This window comes from Pongo abelii, chromosome 21 (genome assembly GCF_028885655.2).
Source record: "Pongo abelii isolate AG06213 chromosome 21, NHGRI_mPonAbe1-v2.0_pri, whole genome shotgun sequence".
NCBI lineage: Eukaryota > Metazoa > Chordata > Mammalia > Primates > Hominidae > Pongo > Pongo abelii.
In genome coordinates this window covers 33894455-33922428 of record NC_072006.2, presented here as the reverse complement: position 1 = coordinate 33922428, position 27974 = coordinate 33894455, and the positions used below count along the sequence as shown (strand labels likewise).

Here is a 27974-nt window from a genome sequence, read left to right as displayed (position 1 = left end):
TTTAACAACTTTATTAGTTGGACTCTAAATTGATATGTTAACACCACTGGGAGAAGGATGCTTGCCTCTCCTGACTGTGCAGATCAGCTTTGGAGAGAAGGGAGTAGACAGGCAGGAGAAACACCCGCATCAAGAATGTAATCCTAGGTTTCTGAGATTCTGGGAGACTTACTAGTCTAAAAAGGACCATGTAGCAATTTTTTCTAATAGTTCTACATTGCATGTGTAGTACTTGTTGTTATCTATCTATCTATCTATCTATCTATCTAATCTATCTATTAGTCACCTATGCATCTATGTGTACTCATCTTAATGACAGCATCCCTGCCTCCCTCCTGGGGACCGAGGGGTCAAATGCTGCTCCTCTACTTCTTCTCTCAGGGTGGCATCAGGTCCTGCAGGTCAGGCCTAGGGGGTCGTGGAACCTTCACAAGACATCAGGGGTGTGGGAAGTGAGAGGGACTGGGCACCCCTGTCATGGGGAAACGCCTGGATGGGAGAGAAAGCAACCCCTCCAAGCAATAAGAATTCTGGAGAGATTTGTTTTGGAGACACTAGTTATAAAACAAACTATTTAGGGAAGTGTCTTAAAGAGGAAGGGGTGGCAAAGAAAGAGGCCCTAGAACAACAGAGATTCATCTGCCCCACTGCAGGTGGCGAAATGGTACCACTGCCAAACTCAGGAGAGCACCTCTGCATCATGGTACCTGAGGGTGGGGGCACTCACCTGTGAGTCCCAGCAGCCAGAGGCAGCAGCAAGGATGGATGAAATAGTTTGTGTTGTTTCTCTCAGGCAGGGCCGAGAGGCAGGGACGGGCATCGTGGTGGGCCCTGGAGCCTGCTCTGCCTGTACGTCTGTTCTGGGGAGGTCCTGGATTCTGCTCTGCTGAGAGAGGCAAAACTATATCTTCCATGATATAAGAGGAAGTTACTATGATGGGAGGAAAGGGCTGTAGGATTATGACCTTTCCAGTTTCTGGATTGTGAAATAGGAATCAGACACAAGCTAAGAAGTTACTGATATAAGGGTCCCAAAGTGCTTGGAGGGGCCCTGACAGACACCCTTAGTGCCTAGGCTCTGCCCTTTGGGCCCCTCACTTTGTGTCAGGTGTGCTGGTGACCTTTCCTCATCCAGGAGCCCAGGAACAGGGTCTGCCATAGAGAACGGTGTGTCCAGCCTCCTGTGATAGTCCAAGACCTGGGCTCAGATGAGCTGTGCAGCTAGTCAGGAGGAGGGCTCCCGGGGATGGGGCTTCGCAGGTGTGGATCCCTGTTTTTCTTCACTCCAGAGGTGTCAGTTGTAAAAATGAGCCTGAAGCCATGTCTGATGAGAGGCTTTGACTCTTCAAAGTACGCTTACAGGGGCAGTGACTTTGAGTGAGCAAGGAGTTAGATCTTGGGAGGAGGAGGAGAATTTCTGTTTTAGAGGAAAGGGGAAGAAGCCTGTGTGTGTTAAGCGGTGGGTGCAGGGCCTTAGGGTGCTCATACTGCAGGAACAGTGACATGCAGAAACACAGCTGGGAGGAGGAGGGGTGTCTCTTTTGTCTGTCCCTAGTCTGGGGCCACCTCTTGGGAGAAGGGAGTGGAGGAGCTGTAGAAACGCTCACACCAAGAATTCATCTCCTCTCCTCCTTCTGAGCAGCAGCCACCTGCACATGAAATCACATTCAGAGCCTCTAGCCATGAGCTCATCACTCCTGCGGGCCCAGTGCCAGGGACTGCCTCCTGTGACTCAGTTTCCCCACTGCTCCCCACCCCTGCCTCCTTACCAGTGGCTGACTGGATGGTGGTGATGAGAAGGGCTGGAATGAAAGGGGCTAATCAGCGATGAGATTTGATTGCTCTGTAGCATGATGAGTGTCCCTCTCCCCTCGACACCTTATTCTAGCTTGTTAAACATTTTTTCTGAGAGGGATTTCTTGACAAGGAACTGGCCAGAGTGTTCCCTTTAGCACTCATTGTTCTAACTCTAATCCCTGTCTTCATTGATGACAGATTCTATTTTCTAGAGCTGACTGCAACAAGGTCCCTCTTCCCTCATGCTCTTCGACACTCCTCCCATGGAGATGTAGGCATATGTTCCCTCCCCCTGAGTTTGGGCAGGTCTGTGACTGCAACAGAAGCGATGTGATGTGACTTCTGAGGCTAGACCATAATAATTCCCTGCATTTCTACCTGGCTTTCTTGGGATGCTCATTTTTGGAACCTTGCCACCATGCTATGGGGAAGCCCAAACTAGCACGCATGAAGAGATCACATTGCAGGGACACATGTAAGAGTTCTAGCTGACATCCCAGCTAAGATGCAGCCAATATCCATTATCAATCATCAGACAAGTAAAAGAAGAAGCTTCCAGATGACCCAGCAGTTGAGTCATCCCCAGGTGAGTTTCCCAACTGAGACCCCAGGCAACATATAGCAGAGATAAGTCATTCTTGTACCCTGTCTGAATTCCTTACCCACAGTGTCATTGATCATAATAAAATGGTCGTTTTTTTGACCTTGTGTTTTGGGGTGTATTGCTATGCAGCAATAGTAACTAGACAGCACACTTGGCAACATCTTCCCCACCCCACTGATTAGATTCTGCCTCCTTCACTGGACTTGCTGTTCCTTGTTGGCAGGAACCACTGAATACGGGGATTAAAAGGCAGGCTTTGGGGCCAGAAGGAACAGTGGGTCAGAATCTTGGACTTAGGTGGTATTTGCGTGGCAGTGGGCAAGCCGTCCGGATGCATGCCTATGCCCTGCTGTCTACTAAGCATCTACACAGCATACTCATCACTCACCTCCCATCAGCTCTTTTTTCTGTGTCCTCATCTCAGTGTATGACATCCTCATCCACCCAGTTAGTTAAGCCAGAAAACCTTGGTGTCATTTTTGATTTTGATAACTCCTCCCATCCCCCATATCCTTTAATCTAAATACATCTTTAGTCTGTTCGGACCGCTATAACAGAATACCATAGACTGGGTGGCTTATAAGCAACAGAAATTTATTTCTCACATGTCTGAAGCCTGGCAAGTCTAAGATTCAGAAGCTGGCAGATTTGGTGTTTGGTGAGGGCCCACTTCCTGATTCATAGACAGCTTCTCACTGTGTCCTCACATGGTGGAAGAGGCAAGAGAGCTCTCTGGGGCCTCTTTTATAAGAACACTAATCCCATTCATGACTCTACCCTGATGACCGAATCACCTCCCAACAGCCTTCCTCCTAACACCATCATATTGGGCATTAAGATTTAACACATGGGGTGGGGGGAGCGGGGAGGGATAGCATTGGGAGATATACCTAATGCTAAATGACCAGTTGATGGGTGCAGCACACCAACATGGCACATGTATACATATGTAACAAAGCTGCATGTTGTGCACATGTACCCTAAAACTTAAAGTGTAATAATAACAACAACAAAAAAAAGATTTAACACATGAATTTGGAGGGGACAAAAACCTTCAGTGCATAGCGATCTTAAATCCTCCTGCATCTCTCTCTCCACTATCATCTCTGGCTTGGATAGCCTACAATTTGCCTACTTTACTCTTTCTCTATTTCAGTCTTTTCCTTACACTGTAGCCAGAATGGTACTTTTAGAAATTTAGAGAAGTCTGACCATGCTTCTCTCTGATAGTGGCTTCCCACTGTTCTTAGGGAAAATAAAAGATTTTTCTATTGTTCGTGACTGATCTGGCTCCAAATGCTTTGCCATCCTCAGCTGCCGGCCCTTTCACTCCCAAGATGCTGCTCTTTCTTCCCTGAACATCAGATGACCACTCCCTTCTCCTCCTTATTGTAGATAAACTGAGAGTGCCCTTAGTACCTTGTAAGAATTTGTAATCAGATGTTTACGTTGGAAGTCTTCCTTACTTGCTAGAGCACACACCTCAATGAGAACAGAGGTTGGCTCAGCTCTCTTTCCCATGGAGAATGCTCAACAGGTGTTTTGCACCCAGGAGGGAATGGCCAGTGGGTTCATAGTAAGTGTTCACAGTGACCCCAGGTGTTTGGTCTCTGATCTAGCTCACCCCAGAAGCGTTAATGCCACAGGATCCCTGTCTGTTTGGGGATCCCACAGTTGCTCTCTCTTTCTTTTTTCCCCTTTTTGGGGCTCCCCCATCCCTGGAAACCCTGGGAGCCTGACACTGATTAACTAAACCACAGTAGTGGCCTCACAGCTACCTCATCCTTGATCTCCACTTGGTCAGGACTGGGTTCTACCCTTAATTTTGGATGCTCCCTTGGATGGATGTTGCTGGAAGACAAAGAGTTGGTATCCAGCATTGTGAGATGAGACATTGCCTCCTCCCTGGGTCCTAATCCCCTCTCCTTTCCTGAAGACATCTTTTACAAATGCTTAATCAAGCCCCTCTTCCCCCATCACCACATCCGAGATAGAGCTTCTTAGTGTATTCCAGGAAATTCCTGGGGAAGTAAGAGTGATGTGCCCCTCTCTTGCCTCCAGATGAACCTGGGCGCCATGTGTCCTTGTGGGCACTTCTTGGAATGACTTCTTCCCTAACTTTAGCCTGCTCCCGGACCAGGCTGTGGCCACCACACCTTGTCCTGCCTCCCTGAACCTCCCCTTAATTTACAGTTAGGCCATCTACTTCCTGCAGAATGGAGGGTGGAGACTCCATCACCAGCAGCACCTTGTGGCCTAGGAGGAGAGTCACAAAAGGAAGGGTGGGCAACAAGTGTCATCAGAGGGCACAAGGGAGTCCATCCTCCAGGGCTTTCACTTTCCCATCTGAGGCTCCCAGGGCCCATCTTAGACAACGGTTCCCATTACACTGTGCCTTGCCAGCACAAATACCTGAGGCAGGAGCCCAGGTGAGCACACATGCATCTCACACCGCTGGGCTGGGCCTTGTCTAGGGAAAAGGAGACAGCTCCAACCATTTAACCTTGTATTACCTTGTTAGCTCTCAGCATAGTCCTATGAGATGGGTATTATTATTTTTATGTTGCTGAGAAAATCAAGGCTCAGAGATTTTAGAAACTTTCCAGGGTCACAAGGTAGTGAGAATCAAACTTATGTTTGTCAAACACTATGCTCATCCTTGCTGCCCCTCTGAATCAAGAAAGGGCAGGAGATCCAGACACCCGGGACACCCAGAGCCTGGAGACTAGGAGAACACCACCACATCAGGGCACAGAAGGATGTGTCTACATTGGCAGTAAGTGGAATGTAGATGTGTTCCTATTGGGAGAATTTCCAGGCTGCTCTGCTCAGCACCAGGAAGGACATGGGTTTAATCAGAAAATGATGAAAACACTAAAAAATCTCCTGGCAAGAAACCATTAAGATCATTCAAGGAAACACAGACTCCCTGTCTTGGCAGGAGTTTCAGACATTATCTAGTCCTCTTATGACCTTGTACCTTAAAATCCTAGTACCTGAAATCCTGTTTGTGGATAGATGAGACTTTAAAAGAAAGGGCAGCAAATAATATATAAGAGATCTCTCTAGGGAGTTGGATTGGGTGTACTTGATTCCTAATAGATTTTTAGTTTTTGATAAATACCTATATGATTTTGGATTGTGTGTGTGTGTGCATGCACTTGTGTATGTGAGGGAGAAGGAGAGAGTGAGAGTGAGTGAATCAGCAAGAGAATGAGAAAAAGAGCGGGCTTTGCTTTTATAATTTAAACGTTTATAAATCTGAAAAAGAACGTTTTATGGAAAGATGAAGGAGCTTCCTTAAATAAGTCATGGAGGCCTTGCTATTGGCTACAACTGAGACCTATCCAGGTGAGCAGAGGTCCAAAATGTCATTTTTACAGTGATCTTCTGCCATCCATCTTGTTCCACCTGGCAGGTGAGCATAGTGTCCTCCTCGTGGTCACTGTTTTTCACCAGGATGGAGCTCTGCATGCTGTACAGTCCATCTTTGCCCTTGGTGGGGGTCAGGGTCTCATCTCTCTGGGGTTCACTTCCATCCTTCAGCCAGGTCAGTTGCATGTCCTGGGGATAGAACTTCTCTGCCTGGCAGGTGACATTCATCTTGTTATTTGAGGCAGGGTGTTGAAGAATGGACACCTTGGGTGGAACTGAAATAGTATAGAACACATGCTCAGACGTCATGAAACAATCAGATCCATCTGCTTATTACTTGGTGGCCATTTACTTAGCACCTACCTAGCATGTCATTGTGCCTAGCACATAGTAGATGTTCAGTAGCTGGAATGACCTGTTATTATTTAAGCCTATTCCCTGGAGCAAATTTGGGAAGAACTATGCTCCAAAGACATGTGAAAGCCGGGCACATGTGGTGTTACCTACCTATTATGGTCTCAGACAAATCAGCCTTCCCACGAAGAGGGTAATGCAAGCTTCGATGGTACACACTGCAGGTAATATGAGAGTTTAGGTCATCTAGAGCTGGGACTACCTCCGTGGTACTGACAATTTTGTAGGTATTGCTGTTCTTTAACTGAACCACATGGGTCTGGAGGGATGAGAGTTTCTTCCCATTTTTGAACCACTTCAGGGTGACATTTTTGGGATAGAAGCCGTAGGACATGCAGCTAAAATTCACAGTCTGCCCGAGCAAGGCCCTCTCCAAGGGGCCTATTACCACAGGGAGAGAGGGTGGAGCTACAAGAAGGAAGATGAATAAACAATTAGTGTTGGTAAGCTATATAGTATTCTTTGTGCCTTATATAATTTTAATTCTGACAACCCCGTGATTAGATATGATAATGTCCATTTTATAGATAAGGAAATTGAAGCTGGTAGAGGTAAAATAAAAAATACTAGCAACTTGCAAAGCCTGGACTGGAAAACAGGTTTCTCTAACCACACAGCCTGTGATCTTGACTCAGGTGACACTGTTTCTCTGTTCAGGAGTCATATTCCTATATCTTTCTCACTCTTGGTATTGATTACTCCTACTTACCCATTCTCGTTTAATAAGGTTTAGACAACAAGGAATAGAAGGAAATGTGCTTAGCCTATTCCTATCTACCAAAAATCCTAAAACAAAATATCTTTAATGTGCAACTTTACAAGAATGTCCTTTAGAATCAGCAACAACAGGATACCTACTCTCATTGTATCTATTCAGTGATGTACTAGAGACTCTGGCCTAAGCAATGAAACAAAAAGTCATGAATAAATAATAATTGAGAAGAAAAAATATAATGTAAACTGACACAAAAAACTTAAGCGAATCTGTCTGCTGACTAAAAAACTGATAGATTAGAAAACCAAATGAATAAAAATTTTAAAATTATTCTATTTGACTGAACACAGAAATAAATTCCAAACAGATTAAATCCTTAAATCTAAAATTTAATAAAACTATAAGAAGAAAAAAGTAAGGAAATATTTATATGTCTTTGAGGTAGGAAAGAACTTTAAGACAAGATCCTAAAAACACAACTCATTGAGGTTTGTAAAGTTGACTTTAAAGATTTATAAAGATAACTATAATAAGGGTCAAATTATACACGACGAGAAACATAAACAAAACTTAAAAGCAAGCAGTAAATAGGAGAGGAAAGAAAGTAATACATATAAGGTAATGTGAATGAAACAAAAAGCAACCATAAAATATAGAGGATCAACAAAACCAAAAGTTGCTTCTTTGAAAACATATAATTCTCTGGTGAAAATGAAAAGAGAGGAAATAAAATATTAAGAGAGAGAAAGAGAGAGAGAGAGAGAGAGATACAATTACAGATGTGCAATAGGGGCATTACTATAAATCTTGAAGACATTAAAATGATAAAATTTGGATATCTTGAACAGCTTTTGCCAATATAAAATATAAAATTTAGAAAAAGTGAAAAACTTTCTGGAAAAATGTAGCTTATCAAAAGTGAATACGAAGAAATAAGAAATCTGGGCAGTATCAAAATTATTAAAGAAACTGAATCAGAAATTTAAAAAATTTTCCTATAATGAAAATTCTAGATCTAGATGACTTCACTGGAAAGATCTGCCAAACACTTATGTAATACATAAATTTTATCTTATGTAATCTTTTCTAATACATAGAAAAAACGGATAGACTTCCCAACTAATTTTTTGAAGCTAGTATAACTTCAACAACAAAATTCCAACAAGGATACTATAAAGAAAAAACATAGATTATTATCTTACTTCTGAATATACGTTCAAAAATCCCAGGCAAACTTTAGCAAACTGAATAACACACTATCACCAGAATGGTTTTATTTCAGGAATAAAAAGTTGAATTAATATTAGAAAATCAGCCTGGGCAACATGGCAAAACCACATCTCTACAAAAAATAAAAAAATTAGCCAGGTGTGGTGGCATGGGCCTGTAGTTCCAGCTGCTGAGGAGGCTGATGTGGGAGGACCACCTGAGCTCAGGAGATCAAGGCTGCAGTGAGCTGAGATTGCACCGCTGCACTCCAGCCTGGGTGAAAAAGCAAGACACTGTCTCAAAAAAAAAAATAAATAAATAAAAATAAAAAAGAATATCAAATAATGTTATACATCACATTTCCAAATTGAAAGACAGTAGAACCATATGACCATTTCAATAGATGCAGGAAAAACATTAAATATTAATATTTATGTTTAGAAATTATTTGTAAACTAAGAATAGAAGTGAATTAATCTGATAGAGATAATCCATTAGATTGAACCACATGCAATTGCTATTTTTATTATATGAAAATGATAGAATATAGGCAATATCATATAGTTCATCCTAATTTTAAAAATACAACAAACATTATAATCAAAGGTAAAACATTGAAAACTTTGAAATCAAGTCAATATAATCTTGCTTGTCACCAGAAATTAAATCCAATCTCTCATCAGAGATTTTAGTTTGCTTATGAAGTCATAAAGGGAATATAAAAGGTATAAAGATTAGGATGAAATACATTAAACCGTTATTATGTTATTATTACTATATGATACCATTGTGCCTTAAGAAAGGCCAAAAGAATCTATAGACTAATTTTTTGAAATAATATGAGAATTTAACAAGTTTGCTAGGTACAAAATAAATGTAAATTCAATTATAACAAACATTAGAAAATTAAAAACATTTTTAAATGATATCATTTATAATAATAATAAAAATATAAAGTGTGGAGGAATCGATCTAACAAGAGGTGTACCATGTCTATAGTAAAAATTACGAAACTTTATTGAATGACATTATAAAGGATCTAAATGAATGAAAAGACATACCATGTTCATTGATAGAAAATAATATTGTAAAGATAAAGAAATGTATGCCTAGGCATATATGAAGATAAAAATATTTGAATTATTCCCAATTGATAAGGAGTCAGTGTAATCACAATTAAAATCCCATAAATTATGTGTGTGTGTATATGTGAGTGTGTGCTGAACTTGACAAAGATATTCTAAACTTTTCATGGAAATGAAAATGGCCAAGCATAACCAAAAAGAATAAGGTGGGATGACTTGTTCTACCAAGTACAAAAACTTATTACAGTGCTGTAGTTATCAAGATAGTGGTGTTTGAAAGAACGAACAAAGAAAATACAGAAAAAATTAGAGAGCCCCAATTCAGATCCATCATATGGATGCTTAATTTTTGACAAGTTTGCACTGCAGAGCAGTGAAGAAAAGGGAAATTTTTTGAATAAATGAAGTTGGAACAATTAGATATTCATATAGGGAAAAATAAAATCTCATATCACAAATATGGGGATTCAGACTAAATGTGAAAGGCAAAACTATAAAGCTTAACTATAGGAAGTTATGTAAGAGTATATCTTCAGGATTTAAAGGGTTAAGGAAAGATTTCTTATTTATTTGTTTATTTATTTATTATTATTATACTTTAGGTTTTAGGGTACATGTGTGCAATGTGCAGGTTAATTACACATGTATACATGTGCAATGCTGGTGCGCTGCACCCACTAACTCGTCATCTAGCATTAGGTATATCTCCCAGTGCTATCCCTCCCCCCCTCCCCCCACCCCACAACAGTCCCCAGAGTGTGATGTTCCCCTTCCTGTGTCCATGTGTTCTCATTGTTCAATTCCCACCTATGAGTGAGAATATGCGGTGTTTGGTTTTTCATTCTTGCGATAGTTTATTGAGAATGATGATTTCCAATTTCATCCATGTCCCTACAAAGGACATGAACTCATCATTTTTTATGGCTGCGTAGTATTCCATGGTGTATATGTGCCACATTTTCTTAATCCAGTCTATCACTGTTGGACATTTGGGTTGGTTCCAAGTCTTTGCTATTGTGAATAATGCCGCGATAAACATACGTGTGCATGTGTCTTTTTGGCTTTTTTGGGTTGGTAGGCTATTAATTACTGCCTCAATTTCAGAACTTGCTATTGGTCTATTCAGGGATTCAACTTCTTCCTGGATTAGCCTTGGGAGGGTGTATATGTCCAGGAATTTATTCATTTCTTCTAGATTTTCTAGTTTATTTGCATGGAGGTGTTTATAGTATTCTGTGATGGTAGTTTGTATTTCTGTGGGATCAGGGTGATATTCCTTTCTTCATTTTTTATTGTGTCTATTTGATTCTTCTCTCTTTTCTTCTTTATTAATCTACTCTATCTGTTTTGTTAATGTTTTAAAAAAACCAGATCCTTGATTCATTGATTTTTTGAAGGGTGTTTTGTGTCTCTATTTCTTTCAGTTCTGCTCTGATCTTAGTTATTTCTTGTCTTCTGCTATCTTTTGAATTTGTTTGCTCTTGCTTCTCTAGTTCTTTTGTGATTTTAGGGTGTCGATTTTAGATCTTTCCTACTGTGTCCTGTGGGCATTAGTGCTATAAATTTCCTTCTAAACACTGCTTTAAATGTGTCCCAGAGATTCTGGTAAATTGTGTCTTTGTTCTCATTGGTTTCAAAAACTTATTTATTTCTGCCTTAATTTCATTATTTACCCAGTAGTCATCCAGGAGCAGGTTGTTCAGTTTCCATGTAGTTGTGCAGTTTTGAGTGAGTTTCTTAATCCTGAGTTCTAATTTGATTGCACTGTGGTCTGAGAGACTGTTATGATTTCCATTCTTTTGCATTTGCTGAGAAGTGTTTTACTTCCAATTACGTGGTCAATTTTAGAATAAGTGAGATATGGTGCTGAGAAGAATGTGTATTCTGTTGATTTGGGGTGGAGAGTTCTGTAGCTGTCTATTAGGTCTGCTTGGTCCAGAGCTGAGTTCAAGTCCTGAATATCCTTGTTAATTTTCTGTCTCATTGATCTATCAAATATTGACAGTGGAATATTAAAGTCTCCCACTATTATTGTGTGGGTGTCTAAATGTCTTTGTAGGTCTCTAAGAACTTGCTTTATGAATCTGGGTGCTCTTGTATTGAGGGCATATATATTTAGGATAGTTAGCTCTTTTTGTCGCATTGATGCCTTTACCATTATGCAATGCCCTTCTTTGTCTTTTTTGATCTTTGTTGGTTTAAAGTCTGTTTTATCGGAGACTAGGATTGCAACAACTGCTTTTTTTTTTTCTCTTTCCATTTGCTTGGTAGATCTTCCTCCATCCCTTTATTTTGAGCCTATGTGTGTCTTTGCATGTGAGATGGGTCTCCTGAATACAACACACCGATGGGTCTTGACTCTTTATCCAATTTGCCAGTCTGTGTCTTTTAATTGGGGAATTTAGCCCATTTACATTTAAGGTTAATATTGTTATGTGTGAATTTGATCCTGTCATTATGATGCTAGCTGGTTATGTTGCCCATTAGTTGATGCAGTTTCTTCATAGTGTCAATAGTTTTTACATTTTGGTGTGTTTTTGCTGTGTCTGGTACCAGTTTTTCCTTTCCATATTTAGTGCTTCCTTCAGGAGCTCTTGTAAGTCAGGCCTGGTGGTGACAAAATCCGTCCGCATTTGCTTGTCTGTAAAGGACTTTATTTATCTTCATTTATGAAGCTTTTTTTTGGCTGGATATGAAATTCTGGGTTGAAAATTCTTTTCTTTAAGACTGTTGAATGTTGGTCCTCACTCTCTTCTGGCTTGTAGGGTTTCTGAAGAGAGATCTGCTGTTAGTCTGATGGGCTTCTCTTGTGGGTAACCCAATCTTTCTCTCTGGCTGCCTTAACATTTTTTCCTTCATTTCAACCTTGGTGAATCTGACGATTATGTGTCTTGGGGTTGCTCTTCTTGAGGAATATCTTTGTGGTGTTCTCTGTATTTCCTGAATTTGAATGTTGGCCTGTCTTGCTAGGTTGGGGAAGTTCTCCTGGATAATATCCAGAAGTGTGTTTTCCAACTTGGTTCCATTCTCCCCATCACTTTAGGTACACCAATCAAACGTAGGTTTGGTCTTTTCCACATAGTCCCATATTTCTTGGAGGCTTTGTTCATTCCTTTTCACTCTTTTTTCTCAAATCTTGTCGTCATAATTTATTTCATTAAGTTGATCTTCAATCTCTGATATCCTTTCTTCTGGTTGATCGATTCGGCTCTTGATACTTCTGTATGCTTCATGAAGTTTTCATGTTGTGTTTTTCAGCTCCATCAGGTCATTTATGTTCTTCTCTAAACTGGTTATTCTAGTTAGCAGTTCCTGCAACCTTTTATCAAGTTTCTTAGCTTTCTTGCATTGGGTTAGAACATGCTCCTTTAGCTTAGAGGAGTTTGTTATTACCCACCATCTGAAGCCTACTTCTGTCAATTAGTCAAACTCATTCTCCATCCAGTTTTGTTGCCTTGCTGGCGAGGAGATGTCATTCTTTGGAGGAGAAGAGACATTCTGGTTTTTGGAGTTTTCAGCTTTTTTGTGCTGGTTTTTCCTCATTTTCGTGGATTTATCTACCTTGATCTTTGATGTTGGTGACCTTCTGATGGGATTTTTGCATGCTCATCCTTTTTGTTGATGTTGATGCTATTGCTTTCTGTTTGTTAGTTTTCCTTTTGACAGTCAGGCTGCTTTTCTGCAGGTCTGCTGGAGTTTGCTGGAGGTCCACTCCAGATCCTGTTTTCCTGGGTATCACCAGTGGAGGCTGCAGAACAGCAAAGACTGCTGCCTGCTCCTTCCTCTGGAAGCTTCATCCCAGAGGGGCACCTGCCAGATGCCAGCCAGAGCTCTCCTGTATGAGGTGTCTGTCGACCCCTGCTGGGAGGTGTCTCCCCATCAGGAGGCACGGGGGTCAGTGACCCACTTGAGGAGGCACTCTGTCCCTTAGCAGAGCTCAAGCACTGTGCTGGGAGATCCACTGCTCTCTTCAGAGCAGGCAGGCAGGAATGTTTAAGTCTGCTGAAGCTGTGCCCACAGCTGCCCCTTCCCCCAGGTGCTCTGTCCCAGAGAGATGGGAGTTTTATCTATAAGCCCCTGACTGGGGCTGCTGTCTTTCTTTCAGAGATGTCCTGCATAGAGAGGAAGAATCTAGAGAGAATAAGTGATCTTTTGTGATTTTATTCTTTAACTTAGCATATGCTTTCAAGGTTTATCCATGTTGTTGCTTGTATTAGTATGTCATTCCTCTTCATAGCCTAATAATATTCCACTGTATGTATAGATCATACCTTGCTTTTCCATTCATCAGTTGATAGATGTTTGGATTGTTTCCACCTTTCAGATAGTGTGAATGCTGTTATAAACATTTGTGCACAAATTTTTGTGTGAACATATGTTTTCATTGCTCTTGAGTAAATACCTAGGAGTGGAATAGCTGGGTCATATAGTAACTTACGTTTGACTGTTTGAGGAACTGCCTATCTATTTTCCAAAGTGGCTTCACCATTTTGCATTCCCACCTGCGGTGTATGAGGTTTACAATTCCTCTACATTCTCATAAACATTTGTTATCTGATTTTTGATTTTAGCTATCCTGATGAGTGCAAAGTTGTATTTCATTATAGTTTTGATTTGCATTTCCTTGAGGACTAATTATGCTGAGCTTCTTTTGATGTGCTTATTGGCAATTTGAATATCTGCTTTGGAGAAATTCTTTATATATTCTAAACTCAAGGCCCTTATCAGGTATGTAATTTGCAAATATTTTTCCCATTCTGTGGGTTATCTTTTTACTTTCTTGATAGTATCCTTTGAAGCATAAAAGGTTTTAATTTTTATGAAGTCCAATATATCTATTTTTTCTTTTGTTTCTCATGCTTTTGATATTATGCTTAAGAAGCCAATGCAAAATCTGATGTCATTAAGATTTATCCCTATGTTTATTATAAGAGTTTATAGGTATTTTTAGGCTTTCAAACCATTTTGAGTTAATTTTTGTATATGGTGTGAAGTAGAGGTTCAACTTCATTGTTTTCTGTGTGTGGCTGTCTAATTGTTTCAGCATTATTTGTTGAAAAGATGCTTCTTTCCTCATTATCACACTTGTTGAAAATCAGTTGATCACAGAAACATGGGCTTGTTTCTGGACTCTCTCTTTTCCATTGGTCTATAGGTCTATCCTGTTCCAGTACCACATTATCTTGATTGCTGTGGATTTGTAGTAAACTTTTATTTTTATTTTATTTATTTATTTTTAGAGATGCGATTTCACTATGTTCACCAGGCTGGCCTCAAACTCCTGTCCTCAAGCGATCCTCCCATCTCAGCCTCCCAAAGTGCTGTGATTACAGGCGTGAGCCATTGTGCCCAGCCTGTAGTAAGTTTTGAAACAAAAACGTGTGTTATCCTACTTTATTTTTCAGGATTGTTTTGGCTATTCTGGATCCTTCATATTTCCACATGAATGTTAAGATCAGCTTGTCAATTTCTACAAAAAAGTAGGTTGGGATTCTGATAAGGATTGTGTTGGATCTGTAGACCATTTTGGGGGAATAGTGCCATCTTAACAATATTAAATCTTCCATTCCATGAAAATGGGAAAATTTTCAATTTGTTTAGATCTTCTTTCATTTAACATTTTTTTGTAGTTTTCAGAATATAAAATTGCACTTCTTTTGTTAAATTTATTTTTATTTTTAGTGTTCATTCCAAGTGTGTGGAAATGTAATAGATTTTTGTATATTGAATGGTATTCTCAAGCTTGCTGAACTTGCTCAGTAGTTTGAATAGTTTTTTAGTGGGTTCCTTAGGATTTTCTATACACAAGAACATGCCATTTGTCAATAGAGATAGTTTTACTTCATCCTTTCCAATTTGGATTGTTGTTATTACTTAATTGTCCTGACTAAAAATTTTAGTACAACATTGAGTAGAAATGGTGATAGGAGACATCCTTGCCTTATTCTTGATCTAATGGGGACAGCATCTAACCATCCTCATTAATTATGACATTGGCTGTGGCTGTGGGTTTTGCTAAATATGATGTTAGCTGTGGGTTTTGCATCCATGCCCTTTATCAGGTTGATAAAGTTTCCTACTATTCCTAGTTTTTTGAGTACCTTTTTAAATAAAAGAATTTTAGATTTTACCAAATTCCTTTTCTTTGTCATCTTGAGAGGATTATGTGGTTTTCTTTTTTATTTTCTTGATATTGTGTTGTATTAAATTAATTGACATTCAGATGTTAAACCAACCTTGTATTCATGGGATAAATCCCACTTGGTCAACATGAATAATGCTTTTTATACGTTGCTGGTTTCAGTTTGCTAGTATTTTCTTAAGGGATTTTTGTGTCCATATACATAAGATATATTTGGTCTGTGTTTTTTTCTTGTGATGTCTTTGTCTGGTGTCGATATCAGGGTAATTTTTTATTACTAATTTAATCTATTTAGTTGTTATAGGTATTTTGAAATGCTCTATTATTTTTGGGCCAGTTTTGGTAATTTTTATGTCTTCTAGGAGTTTGTCTTTTTCATCATATAAACCTAGCTTATAGGCACACATTTTTTCATAGTATTCTTTAATATTCCTTTTTATTTCTATAAGGTTACTAGTAATGTTCCTTCCTTCATTTCTGATTCTAGTAATTTGAGTTTCCTTTTTCAATCTTCAGTCCAGCTAACTAAATAAACTTGAGAAGTTTTCAGCTATTGTTTCTTTGAATATTTTTTTCTGCTGTTTTCTCTTTCTCCTCTCCTTCTGCTATCCCTATTACATGTATGTGGTGTGCTTAATGACGGCCTACATTTCTCTGAGGCTCTGTTCATTTTTTAAATGTTATTTTCATTTAATTTTTCTCTGTTCTTCAGATTCCATAATTTATATTAATCTATTTTCAAATTTGCTAAATCTGCTTCTTCAAATCTACTGTTAATTCCCTCTAGGGTAATTTTTCTTTCAATTGTTATACTTTTGAATAATAAAATTTCCATTTTTTTAAAATAATTTCTATCTCTTTATTGATATCTTCTATTTGATGCAACATTATCATCTTACTTTCCTGTACTTATTTAATCATGGTTTGTTTAATCATGTTTCTTTGAACATATTTGTAATGGTTACATCAAAGGCTTTGCCTGTTACGTTTGACATCTGGTGGTCATAACAAGCAGTTTCTGATACCTTTTTTTTTTGGTTTGTTTTTGGTGTACATGTCATACTTTTCTGTTCTATTGCATGTCTCACTTTTTTTGAAACTGAACATTTTAGATAATATATTGTAGAAACTCTGGGTATTGGTCTTCCTCACAACCACCAAGGCTTGTTACTGTCATCTGCTTGTACAGTTGTTGAGTGTCTGAATGGATTATTTTGGTGCAGTTGATTCCTCTTCTTTGCCATGGGGTATAGCCTTTGACAGGGAAAAGGGGGGTTTTGGTTCAAATATCAGACTTTTACTTTTCTTCCCCAGTTTTAGTAGTTTAAAAATTATTTCTTCATTTATGATATGCCCTTAATACTATTTCCAGAGACTCTAAATATTTTTAAAAAATTATTTTCACCAGTTTCCATGGAGTGGGCCCTTGGAACTCCTTGTGCTGTTATGCCACCCATAATGGTCTATTTCTGTTGTTTTAAGCCGTCAAATTTGTATCCATTAGTTACACCAACTACAAGAAACGAATGCATAGCTAAGTATTTTAAAAATATATGTATACATTTTTATTTATTAAGAAATGGCATAAATTTGGTACATTTCTGACTCAGAACATTTGAATGTTAATAAGGATATTGAACTCATTCACAGTATTCTCCCTCTAAACAGCTGTCATGCACTCCTACACCTCCACTCTAACTAGAGACTTCTTACTAAGAAGGAGGCAAAGCCATAAACCCAAAGGGTTCTGAGAAGAGTCTACCTGGGTTCCAGTACCCATAACCTGGAAGACAAGCCCATTAACCTTTCAGAGGCTCAACTTCCTCATCTGATAATGTAGGGTGTGGACCATGTGGTGGATGAACATATTTTGTTTACAACCTGCTTAGCATTTGTTCCATTGGGTTGATTGGTCGTCTCCCATGGCACCTCCTCTCCCTAGCAACAATGAATAAAATGTTGACAACATGGCATACAAAAGGCTAATGTGGATAGTTTTCTAGAACTCATTTGTGAAGGTTGGTAGGAAGAAGCTGTCTTTCCACCTTGGTTGTAAGACGGGGGAATGAATATCAACACTTTGTGCATTTATTTTCGCTATCATATACTGAAGGTTTATATGCAGCAGGAAAGAACAAAGCCATGAAGAGATGAGAGAATTTCAGAGAGCCACAGTCTTGGTAACACTAAGCCCTAAATCCGATCCTTTAGTCCCTGGTTCCAAAAGTTCTGCCTTGAATACTGTGAGGAACCCAGAATCCTCTGCAGGTACAGAATCAATCAACTCATATTTTTGGTTGAAATTAATGCATTTGATCTTCTTTCTTGTAAGTAAATTTTCTTCACTAATATAGAGCATACTGGACTGGGCCCAGACCAACCCCACCTCTTTATTCCCTACTATGTACACTTCTGAAATCTCCCTGAGTTAGGTTCCTCATCTGTACAGTGAGTACAAGCATCCAGCAATTCAAATGTTGCTGTGTAGATAATATAGATGAAATGTTTGCAATATAGTAGATGCCCAATAAATGTTAGCATTATTGTATTACCAATTTAATAATTTCTCAGGCGGGATATTGCCCAAAGTTCACAGGGCACCACAAGTAGCAAAACCCTAAGAAAAAGGCTTTGGATGCAGAAAACATAGATTTGTACTTGCAGTTCAACACACTACAACACACTGTGGGATGTGCGACCTTTATCATTCTTGTAGCCCTTAGGACATTGTTGATTTAAGCAAATTGGCTTAGCAAGGAGATGTTTTCTTTCACATTATTAGAAGTCCAGAGGTGAGATTGGAACAAGGAGCAGTATGGTTGTGTATATTGTCAATCTACACTGGTTACATATCTGCATTCATCTAGACTTTTTCTCAACCTTATTCCCCTCACGGTCGTAAGATGCCTGCTTAAAGCACCTGGAGCAACACAATTGCTTGTTTCCAGCCAACAAAGGGAAGAATTACTTTAGATTACCAGATTTCTCTGCAAGCCTGTCTTTTTCTCTGATAGACCCAAACTGACCAAGTTCACCCCATATTTGAGTAAACCTCTAGCAGGGAACATGGAATTATCCTAGTTGGCTTAGGCTAGTCATGGGGGGTGGATTAAATATTGAGAAATCAACCAAAATAGCTCTCATCACTCATCACTCAACCTTTTCGAGTCTTTTTTTCTTCCTGTAAAATACCTAACTCACGGCTTGCTGAGAGAATTAAAAAGATCAAATGTATGTTGTACCTTCAATAATATTTGGCACTTAGCAATTATTGAATGAATAGAAGACATAACTGCTGAGATGATATTATAAGCCAGGGGGTATGGGGTATAGGAGACATACTCACCAATAACAAACACCTGAGTGCCCTGACCTGCTTGGTACTCCTTGATAGCTCTCCCTTTTATGAACTTCACACAATAATAGGTGCCAGCATCAGCAAGAGAGATTTCACGGATACGGATGGAAAAGTCTGTGTTGCCAGGCTTGGTGGTGTCTCCAATCTCTTTTACTCTGGGAAAGTGACCTTGTTTGAAATTGTAGATTAATTTCCGGTTTGGCCCTGTTCCCTTGAACCACAAGACAGGTCCATTTGGTAAGGTATCTGGTACGCTGCAACTCAAGATGATTGACTCCCCGGTTGATACAGTCTGTGACATCTCTGTTTGTTGCACATGGAACACATGTGTGGCTCCTGGAAAAAAACTGAAAATCATTTCTCATTTCTCCTGTTCTGGCTTAAGCGTGGGTACAGGTCATGGTTGGGCCTCATTCATTAATTCTTTTAATGACATGCACAAATGCCCATGCACTGAGTAAAGAGAGGCCTTTGCACATGGAGGCAGCTTCTCCCTAGAGTGCTGAAGGAGGGGAGTTAGTCCAGAAGACCAGATGTATTCCTCCTCTGTTCCATTCCTCAGCCCTCAACCATGGTAAGAGGAGGACAGGGAGGGAGAAGGGGGAATTATCAATGAGTAATGTTCATGGAGAAAGACTAGTTCCCCTATCCATCTAATTGCCTAGAGTCACTCTGTACATTTGGAACTGGGTTCAAGTCCTGTCCCTCAACCCTACATCTCCACTGAGTTTGGGATTGGCCTTCCTCTCTCCTCTGAAGGGTGATTAGCCTCTGAATTTGTAGAGAAATTCATGCTGAGAGATGTGGAGAAGAAGTTAAAACAATTAAAGAATGAGGTGGTCATGGCAACAGCATATGGTTCCACTACTTATCTTTTCAAGAGAGAGAAGGGAGAGGGTTTCCTCTCCTCAACAAAAAGAGATTAGAACCTCAAGGGCCCTCTACAATTTTGGAGGTTCTCACCAGCCACCCTTTACCCTCCTACACAGTCATCATCACTACCCTACAACGTGTCAGGTCCTGGTAATAATCTCTCCTATTAAGCTTGGTTGTCAAAACCACAGACTGCCTAAGGAGCAGGTTAGAGAGAAAGGGAACTCCTGGCTGGCAGGGCCAGGAGGTGATGGTAGGAAAGCAGCCTGCATTGACATTATGTAACTTAAGGGAAACCTGTGGATTTTCCATTGCCATTTCGGCATTATGGAATGTGTCTGGATTCAAGGGAAACATTACTGGGAAGGTCATTTCTCCTGGAAGAACAGAGGGACACCTAATACCACTGTATTTCATGATGTTAATTCAGAGGGTGGTGAGGAGAAGGAAATACTGGTTATCCTGGGAATAAAAATACTGGGAATTAAAGAACAGTGGGGCTGGGCGTGGAAGTCTCAGGACAGACCTGGGAAAGTTCAAGTGTCAGGGAATGACTCAACCCCTATGGGAAGGCTTTTTGCAAAAAAGACTTTGGAGAGATTGATGCACAAGACCCCTCATTATGGTCTAAGAATTCCCCAACAACAGTGCCAGGCCATGGTAGGAGATCACATCCACTCATTGACTTGTATGGGGAATGGGAGTGTGATCTCAGACTGGACTGTGGTGATCACTCAGGTACTTGCTATCAGGTCCCAATCACATTCCAGTTGGTAATGGGAAGGTGAGTGGGATCATGGAGGCATGTAGAGATTCTACCTGCCTGAAGAGCCCTTTGTTTTGGCCCAGGAGATACTGGGCATTTTGGGGAAAACTTCACCTATGTTGAGATTCCATCAGAAGCTAAGCTGTGGCTGTTAGCATCTGTGACTGGAAGTTTAGGGTCATGAAATAAGTAATAATATACATAATGCGTATACCTGGGCCCAGGTTTCTTCCTAAAACCTTAGAAGTCAGTCAGCCTTCTAGGGCCCAGTTTTCTTACCATTTAGGCCATGCAGTGCACACATGTAGTTGCACCTTGCACATCCAGTATCTTTTTATTTGTAAATGTCTCCTATGTCATTGGGTTCTGGTGGGGTTGGCGTCAGAGAAGGATGTGGCTTGTCAACATAGCCTGATTCAGTATTTGGCACAGGTTGTCCAGAATGGCTTACTAGAAAGGCCATTGGTGGAAACCTAGTCTACAGGTTAGTTTGTGGATAAAGGAGCACAGTGTTCAGTATGTAGTGATGATTTGGTACATGGTGAAGGGTTTTAAAGATTCATCTTCATAAACCCAGGGAATAAAGTGCATCAGGCTGTGCTCACCATTCACATACACGGTGGTTCCTGGACCAGAGAAAAACTCCATGTCAGGGTGTCCTACCCTTAACTTCACACAGTAGTAGATGCCAGCATCCTCTGGCAACACGTCAGTGATGCGAATGGAATAGTCAGTTTGATCAACCATTGTGTTTTCCACTGGAGTTACTCTGGGGAAGTGGCTTCCATTGAAACTATAGATTAATTGTTGTCCTGGCCCAGTACTCTTGAACCACAAGACAGGCCCTTCTGGGGACAGAGCAGACATATTGCAGGCCAGGGTTAGGACATCTCCAGCATTGACTGACACTAAACTCTGAGGCTGGTTCACCTGGAACTCTTCATCTGAAGTTCCTGGAAAGAAACATGGAATCATCTCTTATGTTCTCTGTCTTGGCTCAAGATGCTCTGAGGGTCTGGTTATAGGTCAAGGTGGGATCTCAATGTGATAGCTTTATTTCAGCATCATGTGATGGCACCAGTCACGTAAAAATTACAATGCTGGGTGCCATGTGAGGTGAAGGGGAGGTACCAGTGTACAAATAGGAGAATGGCACTTTCCTTCCGCATCAGGATATGAGGATGGCCTGCAATATATTAGGCACTAAATAAACATATTTTAAATAAATATATGAGTATATTTTTATTAAATGAGAAAATGCAAAATAGAATTTGCGTCAGATTTTTCTAATTGCCTCAGAATCAGGGATACCGCCCCAAGCTAAGGACAGTACGTTGATAACCAACATACTGCATATGGAGTGCATATGGAGTGACCAGCATATGGAGGCAGCTCCCTCCCATACCGGATCTTCTATGGTGTGAAAGGCCACTCATTCACCTATCCCAGAGTAAACACTGAGGCATGCATTCTCAATGAAGTTGCTATTTTCCATAAAATGTCACAATTGGTTTTTGGAGTGTAGGAATATCTTAGATATTACAATGGTTGGTTTGTCAGTGATCAATTCTACCAAACAAAATCTTATTCCTTAGTACTTAATTGCTCTTGCATATTCTTGGGTAGCATAAAAGCCACACTGACATTGACTTCATGGCAGATACACAAAATGTCTACAAGATAAGTTCTACAAAATTGCAGTTATTCACGATAGCCAAAATATAGAAACAACTGAAGTGCCCATCAATGTATAAAGGAATAAAAATGTGATTATACACACACATACACACACACAAACATGTAGTGGAATACTATTTAGCTTTTAAAAATCAGAAAATTCTGTCACTTATGACACCATGGATATTATGGTGTGAAATAAGCCAGGCACAGAAAGACAAATACCGCATGATCTTGCTTATATGTGGAATCTCGCTTATATGTGGAATCCAAAAAAGTCAAACTCAAAGAAGTAAAGAATAGAATGTGGTTACCAGGGTCTGGGGTGGTGGGGAGTTGGACAAGGAAATGGGAGATGCTGGTCAAAGCCTATAAAGTTGTAATTAGACACAAGGAATAGGTTCTGGTGATCTATTGCACAGCATGGTGACTATAGTTAATGCATACTTCAAAATAGCTAAAAGAGTAGATTTAAATGTTCTTACCACAAAGAAGTGATAAGTATGTGAGGCGATGGATATGTTAATTAGCCTAATTTGATCATTTCCCTGTATAGACATGTATAAGAACATCACATTATACCACATAAATATATACAATTATTATTTGTCAATTAAAACCAAAATAAAATTGAAAAAACCATCAAGTTGTACACCTTTAAAAACAAATAAGTTCTACAAAACAATGGAGGACTTTATTTTGAATGGTTTTGCAATCTTACTCGGTATATTCCTTTTCTATCGCTGAATAACAAATTACCACAAACTTAGTGGCTGAATACAACACATATTAATTATTTCACAGTTTCTGTCCACTTGTAATTCAGATATAGCTTAGCTGGGTTCTCTGCTTCAAGGTCTCACCAAGCTCCACTCAAGGTGCCAGCTGGGCTGTGTTCTTATCTGGGGGTTTGACTGGGGAAGTGTTCATTCTAAGTTCACTCAGGTTGTTGGCAGAATTCAGGTCTTCGTGGTTGCAGGACTGAGGCCCTCAACTTCTAGGGGCTTCCCTCAGTTCCTTGCCATGTGGGCCTTCTCACAGGCAGTTTGCAACATGGCTCCTTGCTTCTTTAAGGCCAGAAGTTGCAAGAAAAACTCTAGTGTGATAGAGCTTATACAACCTAACATACTCAAGGGGGAGACAGTGCATCACTTTGGCCATACTCTATCATATAGAAGCATGTCACACACAACTGAGATTACATAAGGGTGGGATAGTTGGGAGTCACCTTACAGTCTGTGTACCTCACCCAATAAGTACAGTTAAAAATTCAAGTGAGTTTTACTAGCTTTAAGTGTCTTAAGTTAGCTTTTACCTAAATATTTTTAGTCATCCTTAACTCTGCATTGAATAAAAAGAGGAAGCTTTATACTTACCCTTCCTATGTATAAAGCACAGACAGATATAAATGCAGTACACAAACCAACAAAGAATATATCTAAGTTATTAAAATTTCATGTTGAGGCTATTATGAGTTGAATTATATGCCTCCAAAGTATATGTTGAAGTCTTAACCACAAGTAGCTCAGAATGTGACCTTACTTGGAAATAGAGTTACAGAGAAAATCAAGTTAAAATGAGGTCATTGAGGTGGGTGCTAATCCAATATGGTGGTTGTTTTTATAGGAAGTGGAAATTTGGACACAGAGACAGACATACACGGGAGTAAGATGATGTGAGGATACAGGGAGGGTGGTGCCACCTGCCATCCAATAAATGTTTGAGGCTACCACTGCCAGAAGCCCAGAGACAGACATGGAACAGATTCAACCTCACAGTCCTCAGAAAGAACCAACCCTGCCCACACTTCGATTTTGAATGTCTAGTCTCCAGACCTGTGAGAAAATTAATTTCTGTAATTTAAACCACCCAGTTTGCAGTACTTTTTAAGAGTAGCCAAATACAGTGGCAACAGAGAAATAAAAAACTGAATTTCACAGAAAGAAGTATAAAACAAGCCAGGGGCCAGGTGTGGTGGCTCACGCCTATAATGCCAGCGCTTTGGGAGGCCGAGGCAGGTGGAACTCTTGAGCGCATAAATTTGAGACCAGCCTGGGCAACACAGTGAAACCCCATCTCTACAAAAAAGACAAAAATTAGCTGGGCATGGTGGCACGTGCCTGTAGTCCCAGCTACTTGGGAGGTGGAGGCACCAGAATCACTTGAGCCCAGGAGGTGGAGGTTGTAGTGAGCCAAGATAGCACCACTGCACTCCAGCCTAGGTGACAGAGTGAGACCCTGTCTCAAAAAAATAAGTAAAAATAAAAATAAAATAAAATAAATTACACATCCTTTGATTCCAGAGGCTGGAGGGTGAGAGCTGTGATGGGTGCTGTGCCCAGCCCTGTGACCATAGGTGTGAGTCCTTTACCTGAACAAAGAGATTTGCAACAGACATGGCCACTGGGAGATTTTGTCAGAATTGGGGGCCATCCCAGTGTAGTCTTCTGAGTTCTGCCTCTTCTGGGATAAGATGGAGAAAACTCTCCCAAAAGAAATTCTATGGGAACAGGTGAGGGAGAGTTCACTAAACAGGCAGAGGGGAGAACCCAGCACACACATACACTGAGGCCCCACTCACCTGCCAGTTCAAGCAGCAGATACAGCAGTAAGGAAGGCAGAGGTGGGTGGAGTGGGGAGGCAGGGATGAGCATTGTGGTGAAACCTGGAGCTTGCTCTGCCTGAATGTCTGTCCTGGAGATGCCCTCGACTCAGTGCTCTGAGCAGAGAAGACAGTTCTTGCCTCTGTGATGTCAGAGGAAGGGGATTGTGATGAGAGGAAAGGCCAGGGGACTGGGACACTTTTTCCTTCATGATTATAAAATTGAACAGACAAGGTTGCTTCAAGCTAAGAAGTTGCTGCTGGAAATATTTAGCTTTGCTGGGGCTGGGAGGCTTGACACCCACAGCCTTATACTCCTTCCTGAGTTTCATCCCATCTCACAGGTTCTCCCCAACTTCATGGCCTTTGCCTATCTAGGAGCCTCAGACACATAGGCTAGACCAAGTCTGCAACCACATGATGGGCAGGTATGGGTCTAGCTCCTGCATGAGCTCAACATCTGGGCCTCTCTGAGCTGCACAGCTGAAGAAAGAGACAAGATGTCTATAGCCTCACCCATTTGATAAGAGTTGGACTTTACAATGGATGCCCTTTCTTCCACTCCAGAGTAGTTAGAGGTAAAAAACAAGCAATATCTGCTGTGGGCTCTTGGCTTTTCTGTGGGTCCCTCCATACGCTACCAGGAACTGCTTCCTTTTTCCTTCCTGCAGACTAATCAGGCATGGCTGAGAAAGACATTCGAGTTGTGGAGGTGGTGATGATTTGTGCTTTAGAGGATGGAGGAGGCCTGCAGGGAAGGTGGAGCTGTGGGGAACACTCCCTAGGAGGGAGAGTAACATGCCTACAAACACCTGGGAAGGTGAGGGCTGCCTCTCCTGCTTGGGCTGGACCTGGGACCAGCTCTCAGGGATGGGATTGGAGGGGCAGAAGAAATGCTCCCAGAAAGAGGGAGGAAGCAGCATGTTGGCATCCTTCTCTCTCAGCTCTAGAATGGGTTCTTCCTAAGCACAAAGGTTGTGTTCGGGGACACTCAGCCCACACTCAGCTGGTGACCCTTTAATGTCCAAGCATCCATAGGCAGGCACTGGCTGCCATGGCTGTTTCCCCATTGCCTCCTCATGACTTCTGCCTCCTCCTCAGGGACCAGCTAGATGTCAGGGCCGGGAGAGGTGTTAGACCCTCTAGGAAAAGAAAGCAGAGCCAGGCTGGCACGTTCTCTCTGACATGACAAGAGTCCCCATCCCCTTGTGATGTCATCATCCTATCCCGTTGTTCTGAAATGATGAATTCCACAAAGGAATTCCAATCCATGGCCCCTGCTTGGAACTAGACAGGAACATTCCTCCAGCCTCCATCATCCTCCCCTTCCCTTACTCTGAGGAATCTCCTCACCTTTCATTAGACTCTAAGTTCCTTGGAGAGTCAGTACTCATGGGTCAGTACCCAAGAGTGCCAGCTTTGGAATCAGATATAATCTAGGTTAAAATCCTGAATCCACCTTCTAGGAGCTGAGTAATCTTGGGCCCATGATGCAGACATGTATATCCTGCAACCATCTTGACATCTTCCTTTGTGTATATATATATATGTATTTTTTTGAGGTGGAGCTTCACTCTTGTTGCCCTGGCTGGAGTGCAATCGTATGACCTCGGCTCACTGCAAGCTCTGCCTCCTGAGTTCAAGTGATTCTCCTGCTTCAGCCTCCTGAGTAGCTGAGACTACAGGCGCCCACCACCACGCCTGGCTAATTTTTGTATTTTTAGTAGAGATAGGGTTTCACCATATTGGTCAGGCTGGTCTCGAACTCCTGACCTCAGGTGATCCACCTGCCTCGGCCTCCCAAAGTGCTGGGATTTCAGGTGTGAGCCACTGCGCCTGGCCTCTTTGTATACCTTAAATATTCAAGTTTGAGTTTCAGATCTGCACTCACAAACCTTATCTTCTCCCACACCATGCCTGTTTGGTATTTGGTACCATCATCTAAGCAGTTTGTCAAACCAGGAGGGGACTCATGTTCTATACCCTCACTTATCCACTTGTTACCAAGTAAAAGGGGGTCACTGTCTGATGTGCTAGAAGCCAATACTGTGACACCAGGCTTTTGAGAAAAGAAAAGCTTTTTATTGCAAGTTGACTAACAGGAAGACAGAAATCTAGCTCAAATCTAGCTCCATGTGCTGGCTTCAAGGCAGTAGTTTTATTAGAAAAAGTTTAGGGGGTGGATTCTGGGATTAGTATGTGATTTGTGAAAGGAAAGGGGAGGTCTGGAAAGTCCGTGGGCATGTATGGTTGTCTCTCCATGCCACTTCATGGGTCCCCTGTGCAAAACCCTGGGGCGTTATTATGAAATACATGGTAGAAACTCAGGCTGTGACATCAGCAAGCTCATTCTGAGCAAACTCCAGTTGGCCGTATTGGTTCCAACAGATTTTAGTCAGTTTTGTTATCTTACAAGTGGAGGAAGTTTCAGCAGTTTAGCAAGTTTTTTTTTTTTTTTTTTCTTATCTGCTATCCTGTAAACTCAAGAATTTCTGTTAGTAACTGGTTTCTTTAACTCCTTGGGGGCATAGTTTCACTCTCCTATCTTGCCCCTACCAGGCCCTATTTGATTTACCTCCTAAATCCCTTCTGAATTAATCTCTTTCTCCATCTCTATCATCATCTCTTTCCTGAATAAAAACAATTGCCTTCTCCCTAGGGTACCCCCATTTTTATTTGCCCCCTATAATCTCCTTCTCCTTCTTCAGCCAGACTGGTCTTTTTACAACATAGATTTAATTATGTCCCTCTCTCGAATAAACATTTTTGTGGATTCTCATTAATCTGGAGGTACTATAAACAAGGTCTTCTTCTTTGCCTGACTTGCTCCCTTAGAGATGAAGGGATCCCCACTTTTCTGATATGTAGCATAGCTTCACTGTCCCAGGTTGGGTTCCCTGGGAGACAGACTCTGGGGTGAAGATGAACAAGCAGGTTATTTTTCAGGGAGTACTTTTAGGATCAACACTTGTGGACGGGAGAAGAGGGAAGCAGGATTGGGTAGAAGAAGAAGCTGGGCTGCAATGAAGTCCCAATGAAGACCTCAGCTGACCTTGCATGGAGCCTGGTACTAGGATGTTCCTCCAGAGTTGCTCTGAGTTAGGATAAGAGAGCTGGGCCTTTATACAACTAGGTTGATGAGTCCAATGAGATGTGGTCTGTTCCCAGATATGACCTAAGCAAGGGCACTCCCTTCAGCTGAGACCATCTTAAATAGGGCTGATGCTGAAGACCATCTCCACAGCCAGGTGCCTCTCAGCATCCATTACACAACTCTTGGGAAGAGCTTGTTCCTGTGAAGACCTGGGCTCAGAACATTATTCACTCACTCATAGTCAGGTCCTCAAAGCTATCCCA

The 27974-nt window shown here is 41.0% G+C and overlaps 1 protein-coding gene across 4 annotated transcripts in view; it reads right to left on the bottom strand.

Moving 5' to 3' along the window:
• The window catches only part of SIRPD (signal regulatory protein delta), a 28494-nt gene extending 2184 nt beyond the window's left edge, over positions 1-26310 (bottom strand). The window contains exons 1-5 of one of the 4 annotated variants that reach the window (XM_054541704.1): positions 24597-26310; positions 20944-21291; positions 18688-19035; positions 6284-6598; positions 5633-6051 (exon numbers count right to left, since the gene is read on the bottom strand). In XM_054541704.1, coding sequence (XP_054397679.1) covers positions 5732-6051; positions 6284-6598; positions 18688-19035; positions 20944-21291; positions 24597-24669 — 1404 coding nt within the window. In that variant the 5' untranslated portion in view covers positions 24670-26310 and the 3' untranslated portion in view covers positions 5633-5731. Of the gene's footprint in view, positions 1-727; positions 887-5632; positions 6052-6283; positions 6599-18687; positions 19047-20943; positions 21292-24596 lie in introns of those variants that run through there. The other 3 variants (XM_054541705.1, XM_009233444.3, XM_054541706.1) reach the window with 3 other exon arrangements.
• Positions 26311-27974: the final 1664 nt, after the last annotated feature.